Consider the following 13,896-nt stretch of genomic DNA (forward strand, 5'->3'; position numbering starts at 1 on the left):
CCATTTTAAATGCTATTTTTTCAAGAAATGACAAAAATTAATGCATTTTCTGAGCAAATTGCGGGCCCTATGCAATCGCACGGTTCGCACACCCCAAAGGCCCGCACTGAGAGGGGTAACATCGCAACCTGCAAAGGCGGATAACAAATATTTACGCGCTAAAGCCTGGAAGGTTGCAAAAGCCTATTTTTGTAAATTTCCTCTACATCCCTAACACGCTAAAAACCACAAATGAGTTTCGCCTTTATTAGGAGTAGGGCGTTATCTTCCTGCTTCCAAGTAAAACTTCTGCCAGAGACCCAGTGAGTTCTTCATCACCTGTCATGTGGAACGGAGACTGACCGTAACAACATTTTGCATTTGTATTGCAAAAATTAAAACTACAGTTGGTAAATACTAAAAATCAGACAACAGTAAACAACGTAGTTTTGTCAAATGCCATATAATACAACCTTGGCTGATATTACCGCATGCTTCTGTACAAGCCACATAGGTTTGCAGTTTCAATTAAAGTCAAAGTTTTTTTTACAACCGGTGTATTTTGACAAGAAGAATGTGCTACATGTGAAAAGTATCAAGTTGGTCCAGATGAGAAAAGTTGTGTTTGTAGGAGACCACACGAGTGCGGTTGGACAGCAGCCACATAAACATCAAAGCAAACAAGTTTGAAGAACTGGATTTTATTCTTCACTCTTCAGGTGTTGCGTGTTGTTTCGTGGTCGATCAGCAAAACTTTGCTTTGGAAAAGTCCATCTCCGGGTGTTGGGACATAAACCTGCAAACAAAGAGTTAGTTGTGTTTTCAGACGGTAGATGGTATGAAGGTTCACTGGTCAACGAAATTTACCAATTACTATTGGAGCTCTTTAAGGTCGTGTGCCGTGTATTAAAGATAATTTTAGACTTAAGCTGAAAGAAAAACTTTATAAAACGATGATAAAACCAGCAATGTTGTATGGGGTGCAAGCGATAGCCCTGGCGAAAACACAAGAAGGGAAAATGCAAGTGGTAGAAATCAAAATGTTGCGATGGTCTCTGGGGTTGACAAAGCAGGACAGAGTAAGAAATGAAATCATCAGAGAACGAATGCAAGTTGAAGAACTGGAAGACAAGCTGAGAGAGACACGCCTTAAATGACTGGGTCACGTCGTAAGGAGAGACGAAGATTATGTCGAAAGAATAAGACAACTGGAAGTTGGTAAAAGAAAGAGAGAAAGGACGAAAATAAGATGGAGATCTTGTGTGACAGAAGATATGGAAATAATAGGAGTGAAGCTAGAAGATGTACCTGACAGATTGATGTGGAGGACTGCAATCTGCACTTAAAGTGGTAACATAACTAGTTAATAGTAGAATGTCAGTCGTGTCTGATTGACGAAAAGTCGAAATAAAAGCGGATCATCAACTTAGAGATCTTGCGACAGTTCTGCTTAATTTGCACCAGTAGAACGTATCATGTTATTTAATTTAGCATCGTACGTTACAAAAATAGCATACAACGTAAAAATCAATTGCAGAAGTTACTTCAAAATCTAACATACTTTTTCAACATGTCTTGCTTTTTTTGCTCTTCAGACGTGGGCAGGCCCATTTCTTTTTGCCGCTGGTCAAACATCATTTTCTCAACCATTCCACGCGTTTCCCCATCCAAATCTGATAATTTCGAGTTTTCAGGATTGACCTTTTTCGTGTTTATTTCAGGGTCAGTGGTCACGATTCGGCTCCACCATTCCATTTTGTTTACCTTTGAAAAGCAAGATTTTAAAGATAAATTATCTTTCCATGTTTTTTTTTTTGTATTATATTGTCCAGACTTACTGGGCTATTGTCCAGCCCGGTAGGTGAAAATTTAGAATAAGTGGAAGGGAAGGAACAAGGAAGCCAATCTTCGTATCCACCTTTAGGCAATTAAGCATGCCTTTAAGTGTTCTGTCAAAGACGCAGTCATATGCTCTTGAGCGGTGTCGAATGAGCGTCCTTTCAAATGCCAAACCAAGGCTCTCACCACTCAACTATGCAGCCGACTGTAGCGAATCTCTTACTGAAAAAAGTAGGAACCCATTTTTTTATAACCTTTAAAGGCATAATAAATAAACTTTTCAAACGGGAATTAAAGCATTAAAATGCGTAAACTGAACATTCAAGAATACATTTCAAAAAGAATTACCGAAAAAAAATTTTTTTCAATGGCACTGGCAAGGCCCAAAGTTCAATGTTTCATTTATTTTTATTTTTTTTCAAAATTACTAAAAAGTGCAAACATTGCTCGAGAATACGTCACTATCGACAGCCATAACAAAAGCCAGGTTAACACTAACACCAGATCTGATGTTTTGAGCAAACTGTCTGATGTTTTGATGTTGAAATCTGCTGTTTTGATGTACATACATACTTACATAGCCTACAGTTAAATCGCCCGCAGTAACAACTATTGCGCGATCAACTGATTGCTCGCCTATAGTGACGTAGACTGTACAGTCGCACGCTTCGCTGCTCATGCCCATTCTAGTTTTGAAAGCTCTGACGAAAGCGGGCGCGGAATGCTGATCAGACCGCAATGGGGCAAAATTTTATTGAAAATCGTTTTATGGTAGCATGTTAAACAGAAAGAACGTGGAAAATCGCCAAGTCAGGTTTTTCCTTTAGTATCTCTTTTAACAGAATAGTCGCCACTGCTCTTTCAGCCAACGTAGGTTATAGTTCATTCTGATACAAGGTAGTGATTTCAGTATAAGTTGCAATGCAAAAACTTGGCGATCGATTTGATGTCGGGGTACGCTGACTTCTAAACGGGCTCATTCGGTGGCGCATATGAGGTATGCTAGTATGCTCTATATCCCAGACAGCAAATCGATCGATTTTTACATTGATTCAACGTCGACAGATGTTTGATAGTTTGTATACGTTCAAAGTATAAACATAAAATCTTCGAGCATTATTAATCGTATTCTGTCAAAAAAAAATTGAAATAACATATTGTGAAGTTTTAAATAAATCAGCGGTACCTGATATGTGCATTTTATTGAAATTTACCTTTTCAAGCGATAAAATTAGTGTTTTCTTGTCATCTATTGTCCAATAAGTTTCTTCTGTCTTTATTTCATTGTAGGTTTCACCATCTACAACTAAGGGATGACCCTTCAGTCCGATTTTCATGTGTTTCCTTCCAATATCGCATATTACGTCACGTCCCCGCACAGGAAAGTTTACTTTGAAAGGCAAACGCAACTGAAAATAATTCAATGTTATTTAATATAGTAACTGGTCAGGCAAATGAAAAAATATGCTGAATGCTGACATATTGTTTAAGTTTCGGCCATCTGAAAGCAAGTGGGATATGCTTCACTACAAGTACTCTTTTTCTATCGTATGAGAAGTTGTTTTTAGACTACGTTTCATCGGTGTCTGGGCATTTCTCGATAGTAGAGTCGTCCAGCGTTGACAGACCAACCGCTCTTAGTGGAATAAAAGTCAGGTAATGATAGAGTATGTGGTCTGCGGTTTTCTTACCTTGAAACGTCTAAATTGAAGATGGAAATCTACGTCATCAGGCTCACCTCAATCTCTTCAAGGGTTTGCGTCCACGAATAGTTAGGTAAGTCTGCACCATTCCCACTGTTTGGCTTGATCTTTCCTTTGCTGTCTTCATCATCGTCGTCTTCGTCAGCGCCTTCTTTTTCTTTGTTCTCTTCAGGCTTGGTCTCGGATGAGCTGCTTTCGTTCACAGGTCGAGCGTTGTCGCCATTGGAAAGATCCTGACAGCAAAAGAATGACTTATTGTGACGAATCAATATCACAGAAATGTGTTCTAGTTTTGCTGCAACTGGAATTTTGAAGCCGGGATTCCAATTTCGCGACTTGCGGGATTCAGAATTTTTTTTAAATCTTTTGCTCCCCCCTTTTACGCACAAGAGTTTCCAGTATATCCGAATGGTTATCCCCAGCACCTTTTGCAATGCGCTGCTTAGCATTTTGCTGATTTTTAACTTCAAGACGGAGATTTTTTCTGCTGTAGGACTTATTTGTCACTACAATTCGTTTACAGATAAATGACAAATCTGTAAATGCTTCAAGTTTTTTTTTTTTAAATAGTTATTTTATAAAAAATAAACAAATAAACTTAGATATATGTTCGCTTTGTGGTGTTTGCCTTCATATCATTGAGGGAACACAAATAATAATCCCGTTTTTTTAATAAGATTGAGGTAGATTTTTCCCTTATTTTCATGAACATCCGGAAAACCAAAAACCCAAATGGCAATGGATTTTTTATTAGCCTAAAACAAATCTATGAGTACCGTGTTGTTTAAAAACAATATTTATTACTTTTGTTAATTCTCCTTTCTTAATTTTTTCAGCTTCTTCTTCTGTAACTTCGACTATTTTACTGGATTGGATTTCCATTTCACGTTTTTTAGACATTTCTTCTTTTTTCTGCAAAGTACAATAATCCAAATAACGCTAATACTGTACCAGCAAATACATGAAATTGCTGACAGATTGGAATGATACAGTACCATGCACCAACTTAGCGCTAGACTACATCAGAGATTTCTCCTTTGAAAGTTTATTAAACCTATTTCTGGGCTCCGTGTTTTATGTTTAGGTTAGATAAGGTTCACAATCTAACAGTGCAGCAAGGAAAATAAAGAAACAATGCAGCAAGGAAAACAAAAAAACAATGAAGCAATTAAGGCCAATTCACAAATGTTGTCTTAACAGCCGTGCCTTACCTTTATTTCTTTCTGTTGTGCTTTTTCGGCATCTTTCTTTTGTTTTGCTTGATTGGCCAAAGCCTGATGTTTGCGAAATTTTTCAAGCACAATCTAATTATATATATAAAGTAAATATATAATATTAGAATAAAAGCTATCTACAAAATACTCCAACAAGCCTGAATACAAAATGCTCATTTCACACAAAAACAATGGCGCTTTGTACAGCAAGATTTGACGAATAAATATGATATCTGCAACAATTAAACACATATTTACTATAGCTCAAACTCTGATAAAAAACCATCATTGCTGCTTTGCGACTATTAAACAAATAATATTCTACTGAAGGTTAATACATTATCAGGCCTCTAAGCTCACTTATTTTTCCGACGAAGCCTACAAGAGGTTTTACCGGCGGCTAAATGCTCACACCCGGCAGCCACAATAGAAAAATCCATTAAAAATTCATGTTTTCAAAAATTGGTTAATGGTTATTAATATTATGCTTTTGCGTTCACTCAGGTAAAAACAAGGCCCTGAAATATATTTACGGTTGTATTATACTGCTTCCCAAGTAGGTATAGCGAGTTTTTATAGGTTGACGGCAATGCTCTGAATTCTTGTGAAACTTTTATCAGCAATATTTCTCGTCGGCGTGAGACTTGGCTTTGTTTGTAAAAAAAGGTTATGAATGCGAGTGAAAAGAAAAACGTTTCACTTACAAATGGAGAGGAGAAATGTTGGCTTGTGGAAGCAGGCAACCAAACATGGCCTACCGGCGTGGTATTTTCGGACGCCATGGCCAGCGAGAGCTTAGAGGCCTGCTTTATTATAATTGCAGACTCAAGAGAAGTGTTGGCATATTCCAATCAATTAACTTCTTTGTGCAAATATATACATTTGTAAGTCTAACCTTTTCAGCATCACCAGGGCTTCCTCCAGTAAAAAAGTCAGTTTTCCTCCTCAAGAATCCATAATAAGTGTCCAAGAGCTAAAGTAGAACAATTAATTTCATGAATATCAATGATAAGGATCAACTCGAATAGCAACAATCTATTTTCTAAAGCAATGAATCTGAGAAGAGATTGTCACTTTGGCCTTTGAACTAATATTCGATGGCAAATCAAGCTCAATTACAAAGATACAGTAGACCCCACTTAGTTGGTCCAGTTCAGAATTACTGAATGTATATAAAGGAGTGGCAGAGTATCCTCCCCCTCGCTTAACAGGTCTCGAAATTCGCTTTTGTTGACAGCGGACAAACGTGTCCGGTCTGCGCAGCTATCTCGGCGGACAAATTAAGTCTCACGGCGGACACACGAGTTTTAACGTCGATCATCATACTTAATCACTTTTCTTAGGGAACGTTCAAATATTACGTAACGCTTTTTTTCCGAATTTTTAACCCCCCCCTCCCCCATGTAACGCCAACGTAACGCTTTTTTCAATCCCCCCCTCCCCCATGTAACGCTTTTTCACTACGAATTCAGCACAAAAAACTACCATTCCGTACTCGAAAGCGTTACGTAACGTTTTGCTTGAACCCCCTCCCCCCCAATGTGACGCTAACGTAACGCTTTGCATAAACCCCCCCCTCCCCCTCGAAGGCGTTACGTAATATTTGAACGTTCCCTTATCTTGATAATTCAAACTATAGCTACGGTTTAGAAAGCTTTTTAAAATTTCAACGAAGTCACTCTGAAAGGCTTTCATCAGCCCAACAATGTGCGTTGAAGAGTCGAAGCGCCATGTAGCTGCTTAATACGCCGCATAACTGATTAACTTCCACGGAACGAGGTCGTGTGGCTTCTTGCGTCATAATGTTCTGTGCAAGATCGGGTCAGAAAACCTCCTCGCTACCGCTACTATTTTCTGCTGGGAAAAGTTTCACTAGGCTTTTTTCTTCAGGTTTATTTTAGCGTGTCATGTGAGCGAAAGTGTCCAAGAGCAAGTAGGTTCATCGCCCTCATACTTACTTTCAGAATTTTCCCTGGGCCTTTTCTTACTGTAATACCAAAACTTAACAAATTTTGCTTTATCTTGCTGTAATAGCCTACTTGTATAATCTAATTTTGTAACCAACCTCGCCTTATCAATATTACTCGGAGATCAAAGCCAGATATTGTGACGTAAGACTTGAACTAAGTTGCGCGTGATCAGAGTAGAAGCACCATACTCCCATCAATTCTTAGCGAAGAATTCACCTTTGTTACGCTGATTTAACGTCATCCATCATCGTTGAAGCAGCGTAAAAATCGAAAGTTTTCATACTTGAATGGAAGCTAAGGGATACAGTATTAACATTTTCTAGATGCGCGCTAGAATGCGCGGGAAATTATATTCTCGCAACAATTGTTCATGCTATGCAATGACGATTTGTATCGCTAGTTACTGTGTTGTTTTTCGGCGGACAAATATGACCGATCTAGACGGTACTTCCTGCGGACATCACATGCTGTGACGGCGGACATGTCCGCCGTGAATTTCGAGGCCTGATTAATAAGCCTGAAGTTGTCTAGTCCGAGATGGGCAAGCAGGGACTAACTGTATTACCCAGGCCTCGAAATTCACGGCGGACACGGCGGTCATGTCCGCCGTCACAGCATGTGATGTCCGCGGGAAGTACTATCTAGATCGGTCATATTTGTCCGCCGAGAAATATCGATAGAAATCGTCATTGCATAGCACGAACAATGGTTGTGAAAATATAATTTCCCGTGCATTCTAGCGCGTATCTAGAAAATGTGAATACTGTATCCCTTAGCTTCCATTCAAGCAGGAAAACTTTCGATTTTACGTTGCTTCAACGATTGGTGACATTGAATCAGCGTAACAAAGGTGAATTCTTCGCTAAGAACCGATGGGAGAACCGGTACTTTTACACTAATCACGCGCAACTTAGTTCAAGTCTTACGTCACAATGTCTGGCTTTGATCTCCGAGTAATATTGATAAGGCAAAGTTGGTTACAAAATTAGATTATACAAGTCGGCTACTCCAGCAAGATGCAGCAAAATTTGTTTAGTTTTGGTATCACAGTAAGAAAGAAAAGACCCAGGGAAACTTCACTTTCGCTCACATGACGCGCAAAAATAAACCTAAAGAAAAAAGCCTAGTGAAACTTTGCACAACAGGACATAGTAGCGTTTCAGTGTAGAAGTTTTCCCACTCGTGCCCAGAGCATTGTGACGCAAGAAGCCACACGACCTCGTTCGGTGGAAGTTGATTAGTTATGCGGCGTATTAAGCAGCTACACGGCGCTTTGACTCTTCAAGCGCATGTCGTTGGTCTGATGAAAGCTTTTCAGAGTCAGTGACTTCGCTGAAATTTTAAAAAGCCTTCTAATCCGTACCGTAGTTCTCAAATGGCGAAGAATTATCAAGATAAAGTGATTAAGCAAGACGATCGACGCTAAAACTGGTGTGTCCGCCGTGAGACTTAATTTGTCCGCCGAGATAGCTGCTCAGACCGGACACGTTTGTCCGCCGTTAAAAAAAACGAATTTCGAGGCCTGATTACCCATTTGGGCAGAGATGCAACCTAATTCGTACCATGAACAATTCGTACCGTCAGTGTCGTCGTACCTTCAGCACCGTTTAAAAGGGTTAGGGTTGATCGGAGTTTCCGCAAACATCTTAAAAGGGATAGGGTGTTTCCGCAAACAAACAAACTGATAAGATTGAGAAAACAAATTAAAAAAAGCCGAAGTCACTGATCGCAGTTTCGGCAAACATTTTGAAATTTTTCGCAAACAAACAAAAACTCTTAGAATCATCACCAGAAATTTTTGAAATGTTTGCGGAAACTCTGATCAACTCTAACCCTTTTAAAATGTTTGCGGAAACTCTAATCAACCCTAACCCATTTAAAATGTTTGCGGAAACAGCGATCAGCGACTTCGGCAAACTCTTAGGATCATTACCGGAAATTTTAAAATGTTTGCGGAAACCGCGATCAGCGACTATGGCTTTGTTCTATTTTTTCTCTCCATCTTTTCAGTTTGTTTGTTTGCGGAAACACACCAACCCTTTTAAAATGTTTGCGGAAACTCCGATCAACCCTAACCTTTTTTAAATGTTTGCGGAAACTGAGATCAGCGACTTCGGTAAACTCTTTGCGGAAACTGCGATCAGCGATGTTCTATTTTTTTCTCTCGATCTTTTCAGTTTGTTTGCGGATACCAATACTGCGATACCCTAACCCTTTTAAAATGTTTGCGGAAACTGCAATCAGCGACTTCGGCTTTTTTTATTCTTTCTCTCGATCTTTTCAAGGTACGAACTGATGGTACGAATTGTTCATGGTACGAATGCCAAACCAGTCAGTGGGTAGGCTACATGACTATCTTAAAGCTTGGCTTAAATAGTGGGTGCAACCTAATTCGTACCATCAACAATTCGTACCTTGAAAAGATCAAGAGAAAAAAAAAGCCGAAGTCGTTGATTTCAGTTTCTGCAAACATTTTAAGAGGGTTAGGGTATCGGTTGAGTATCGGTATCCGCAAACAAACAAACAAACTGAAAAGATCGAGAGAAAAAAATAGCACATCGCTGATTGCAGTTTCCGTTTTTCCCCAATTTCCGCAAACATTTTAAAATTTCTGGTAATGATCCTAAGAGTTTGCCGAAGTCGCTGATCGCAGTTTCCGCAAACATTTCAAAAGGGTTAGGGTTGATCGGAGTTTCCGCAAACATTTCAAAAGGGTTAGGGTGTTTCCGCAAACAAACAAACCGAAAAGATCGAGAGAAAAAAATAGAACAAAACCGAAGTCGCTGATTGCAGTTTCCGTTTTTCCGCAGTTTTCGTGAACATTTTAAAATTTCCGGTAATGATCCTAAGAGTTTGCCGAAGTCGCTGATCGGAGTTTCCGCAAACATTTTAAAAGGGTTAGGGTTGATCGGAGTTTCCTCAAACATTTTAAAGTTTCTGGTAGTGATCCTAAGAGTTTTTGTTTGTTTGCGGAAAATTTTAAAATGTTTGCGGAAACTGCAATCAGCGACTTCGCCTTTTTTTAATTGTTTCTCTCGATCTTTTCATGGTACGAACTGACGATACGAATTGTTCATGGTACAAATTAGGTTGCATCCTAAATAGTCATATCTTAAAGCTTATCAACTGCTACACCATGCTATGTGCCACATAAAATGTCCTTACTTGGTGAACACCTCCCTCATGTTGTGTGGCCATGTGCATCAGCATGGCATCCCATTGCTCTGTCTGTTGACTGTTCTCCATTTATAAACAGAACCCACACACCACACATCTAATAAATTTACACAAAATATCTAAATATATATTTAACTGTTATGCAGTTAAGATATTTAACTGTATTGCAACACAGCGAAGTCAAGGCAGATCAAAACTTTCTTGTGAAGAAGTTGTTAAGCGTGGCCTTTTAGCCCTAAACATGGACTCTGCCAACCTAACAGACCGCGAGGTGTAAAGAGAAGGACTTCGCTCTCGGCAGACAGGCCACACTCTCAACATGAGGATTAATTTATGGCCTGTATATATAATCAAAATTGGTTCATGGTGATGATTTAATTGGTATAATGGACTATAGATACACACGTAGGTTTAAGTTGCACAATATAGAAACAAAACTGACTAAAAATTGATTGAGGCTGTTCACCAGGCATTTATTTGGGGCTTTTGATAGATAAACCAGTTTTCAGTAAACATACATTTTTGATAATCACTTTCATCTTTTAGAATTGCTCCATGTTATTTTATGATCTGAAATTTGTGAAACATATGCATTGTGATTGTGAATATAACCTCTGAAGCTACATTTCCATGTTTGTTTACTCAAGTAAGACGTTTGACCTCGATATGTCTTCAGGCTTGTTGTGAATGTGTATAGGCTACAGTTCATGTACAAATTTGTAAACATATTTTTGAAGGATCTCTAAGTTAACAAATATGATCTTCAGACTACCAGAATACAACAATGCTATTTAAAAAGAGTAACTGTTGGAAAATCATATTTGTTAACTTAAACAGCTACTCTTTTTTTATTAGATAGATATTTTTATCCTCTTAAGCATGTAATAATTTGGTAGTTATTGTTGTATCAAAATTACAAACATATATTGTGATTGCTGTTTTAATACCAAAATGTGTCCAAACACCACTGTCGTTCTGACACTGACAGAATAATTCTGTGCGATCCGCCTAATGAAATGCTAAAAAATGTGTGATAAATAATACGATGACAACAACACGTTGGCCCTGATAGGAACACATGGTATTGACATTATTATGTTTATGCCAGTGAAAAGTCAGAATGCTATTTTCGATTATTCTTTTTTCCATAAAAAATGGAGTTTTTCTAAAACCGTAACATGACACATGTATAAAGCAAAACTCTAAAATTATACATTGATGGAACAATTTATTTTGAAATCTTATAAGTATCAATAACTTTTACAGCCTCCAAACTTACCACATTTTAAGGACAAAAGTTAAAGCCGTAGCAACAAGTTTGGAATAAGTTTATGACTTCATTTCAAATATAAAACGTAAAACTGTTCAAGTGATTTGTAAGTAGAGTGCAAACGAAAATTGGCAACAAAATTCTGAGTTCAAACAAGTACCAGTAACAAAACCTGTTGTGCACTTTTTTCAATCTTCATTTAATTGCTTTGAGGTGATACTGTTGCTTGATTGACCAAAACATTTAATCCTAAATGAATGACATTCATTGCATTGTATTTAACTGTGATGGTAAGTTTTACGTACATTAACATACAAGGGTTTTCACTATGTGTCTTTCAAGCGTTTTGGACAAACTAAACAATGTGCAAAATGTTGCAGGACAATCAAGTCAGAGTGACATGTGTGTAGTAGGGTGGCTCGTTTTTGAACTTTTTTTTTAAATTCTCTCGGGGTAGTGGGGAAATGGTGCCAATGAGTGAGAAAACAATCATGACAAAATTTGAGATTTGTAACAAATTGTCTTCAGCCTCCTCATGGGGCCCAAAATCGAAAAATGGGGTCAAAAACGCATTTTTTCAAAAATATGTTTAGTTTGGGTAGATACAATATTGTTTAGACATATCTAAATAACCTAAAAAAAAAAATTGAAGTCATTTGAACTATTCCTTCAGCTTCCTCACTGCTTCTGAAAATTTTCATTTTGCTGAAAATTTTGCATTTTTGACTGTGGTTACATAACTACAAACTTCGTCAATGACGTAAATTCAAATAAAAAACGTCACTTTTTCCGGGTGCAACCTAGTTCGTACCTTGAACCATTTGTACAGTCAGTTCGTAGCCTGAAAAGATCGAGAAAAAAATTAAAAAAGCCGAAGTCGCTGATTGCAGTTTAATAACACAAAGCCGAAGTCGCTGATCGGAGTTTCTCCAAACAATTTGAAACAAACTTGAGGGTTAAGGTTAGCAGAAACTGCGAAAAAATGTTTGCGGAAACTGCGATCAGCGAGGGTTAGAGCATAAATAACTCTATGGTTAGGGTAAAGGTTAGCGGAAACTGCGGAAAAATGTTTGTGGAAACTGCAGAAAAATGTTTGCGGAAACTGCGATCAGCAAGGGTTAGAGCATAGATTATTCTATGGTTAGAATTAGGGTAAGGGTTAACAGAAACTGCGAAAAAAATTTTGCGGAAACTGCAATCAGCAAGGGTTAGAGCAGTGTTTCTCAACCTTTTTTGGCCCAACGCCCTCTTTATAAACTGGCGAAATTTTACCGCCCCCCAACAAAAACGATTATTATAATTACGAAAAGCAAATATATATTTGCGAGCGTGAAGACAGCATTCTGGTAACGTCATATTGGAACTCACCAGATTTTGTGATATACTGAAAAATTACTGAATTTAAACTTTAAATTGATAGCGTTTGTAAACAAAACGGTCGGTCAATCAAATACGACGATGGTGTAAGAGCAATTGTTTCAGTTTGTTTGGCTATCGTGCGAGCATGTAGAGTAGATTATCCAAAAAATGATGTGACGAAATCGTTACGCTGGTTAGTGGTTAGTAGATGGGTTAAACCAGAATGCCCTCTAATAATCAAAACGCCCCCCTTAAGCCAAGGTAATCATACCACCCCCCCCTGCAAAATCAAAACGCCCCCGGGGGCGGTATTGCCCCCGGGGGCGGTATTGCCCCCGTTGAGAACCACTCCCCGGGGTTAGAGCATAGATTACTCTATGGTTAGAGTTAGCGGAAACTGCAGAAAAATGTTTGTGGAAACTGCAATCAGCGGATTTCGGTTTTGGGCTATGTTTTCTCTCGATCTTTTCAGGAGGAAAATTTTAAAATGATTGCGGAAACTGCAATTAGCGACTTCGGCTTTTTTTAATTTTTTTTCTCGATCTTTTCAAGGTACGAACTGACGGTCCGAACTGTTCATGGTACGAACTAGGTTGCATCCACTTTTTCCTACCAAATTTACCCAATTTCATTAAAAAATGACACAACAGCTCAGGGCAGGTCTATAAAGAGAAAAACAATGACGTTTTATAGCTGGCAAAATGTCTAACTCAATTATGTTTCATGTAACCACCCACAAAAGTGCTAAATTTTCAGCAAAATGAAAATTTTCATAAGCTGTGAGGAAGCTGAAGAAATAGTTCAAATGACTCCAATTTTTTTTCTTAGGCTAATTAGATATATATATCTAAACAATATTGTATCTACCCAAACTAAAAATATTTTTGAAAAAAAATGTGTTTTTGACCCCATTTTTCGATTTTTGGGCCCCATGAGGAGGCTGAAGACAATTTTTTACGAATCTCAAATTTTGTCATAAGCGTTTTCTCACTCATTGGCACCATTTCCCCACTACCCCGAGAGAATTTAAAAAAAAAGTTCAAAAATGAGCTACCCTAGTGTGTAGTTCAAAAATGGTGTCTTCTAATTGTTTAGACTGTATTGGCAACTTTAAGAAAACGCTTTAAAAATTATTGGGCAATTCCCACACCCCTGGAATTCAGTGGCGTATATTCAGGGTGTTCAAGGTGTGCACTGCACACCCCAAGAAATCCAGAAAAAAAGAAAATTTCCATCGGTTGTCGATGTTCTTTACTTTCATATTCTAACATCTTGCTGCATGCTGATTGCTTTCTTTTCAATTGCAAAACTCATCCCCTTCTAATTTTAATACTCCAACGTTTGAGGTCATTGCCTTTAATTTTTTTCGGTCAGTTCAGTTCAGT

The 13,896-nt window shown here is 38.2% G+C and overlaps 1 protein-coding gene across 1 annotated transcript; it reads right to left on the bottom strand.

Moving 5' to 3' along the window:
* Positions 1 to 344: 344 nt before the first annotated feature.
* LOC145787344 (nuclear migration protein nudC-like) lies at positions 345 to 10,003 on the bottom strand. Its single transcript, XM_082599070.1, has 8 exons — positions 9,871 to 10,003; positions 5,631 to 5,708; positions 4,733 to 4,825; positions 4,326 to 4,433; positions 3,557 to 3,754; positions 3,033 to 3,227; positions 1,541 to 1,743; positions 345 to 775 (listed from the first exon to the last, which is right to left on the bottom strand). The coding sequence occupies exons 1-8, from the start codon at positions 9,949 to 9,951 to the stop codon at positions 724 to 726; spliced, it is 1,008 nt and encodes a 335-aa protein (XP_082455196.1). The 5' UTR covers positions 9,952 to 10,003; the 3' UTR covers positions 345 to 723.
* Between the last annotated feature and the right edge of the window lie 3,893 nt (positions 10,004 to 13,896).

Source organism: Aplidium turbinatum, chromosome 18 (genome assembly GCF_918807975.1).
Source record: "Aplidium turbinatum chromosome 18, kaAplTurb1.1, whole genome shotgun sequence".
Lineage (NCBI taxonomy): Eukaryota > Metazoa > Chordata > Ascidiacea > Aplousobranchia > Polyclinidae > Aplidium > Aplidium turbinatum.

Coding starts and splice junctions, on each gene's coding strand:
- LOC145787344 (XM_082599070.1), bottom strand. CDS start 9,951: ATGGAGAACAGTCAACAGACAGAGCAATGGGATGCCATGCTGATGCAC. Junction 3,755..4,325: donor AGAAAGGAGAATTAACAAAA/GTAATAAATATT, acceptor TTTTGCTGTCAG/GATCTTTCCAATGGCGACAA. Junction 1,744..3,032: donor TAATTTTATCGCTTGAAAAG/GTAAATTTCAAT, acceptor TGCTTTTCAAAG/GTAAACAAAATGGAATGGTG.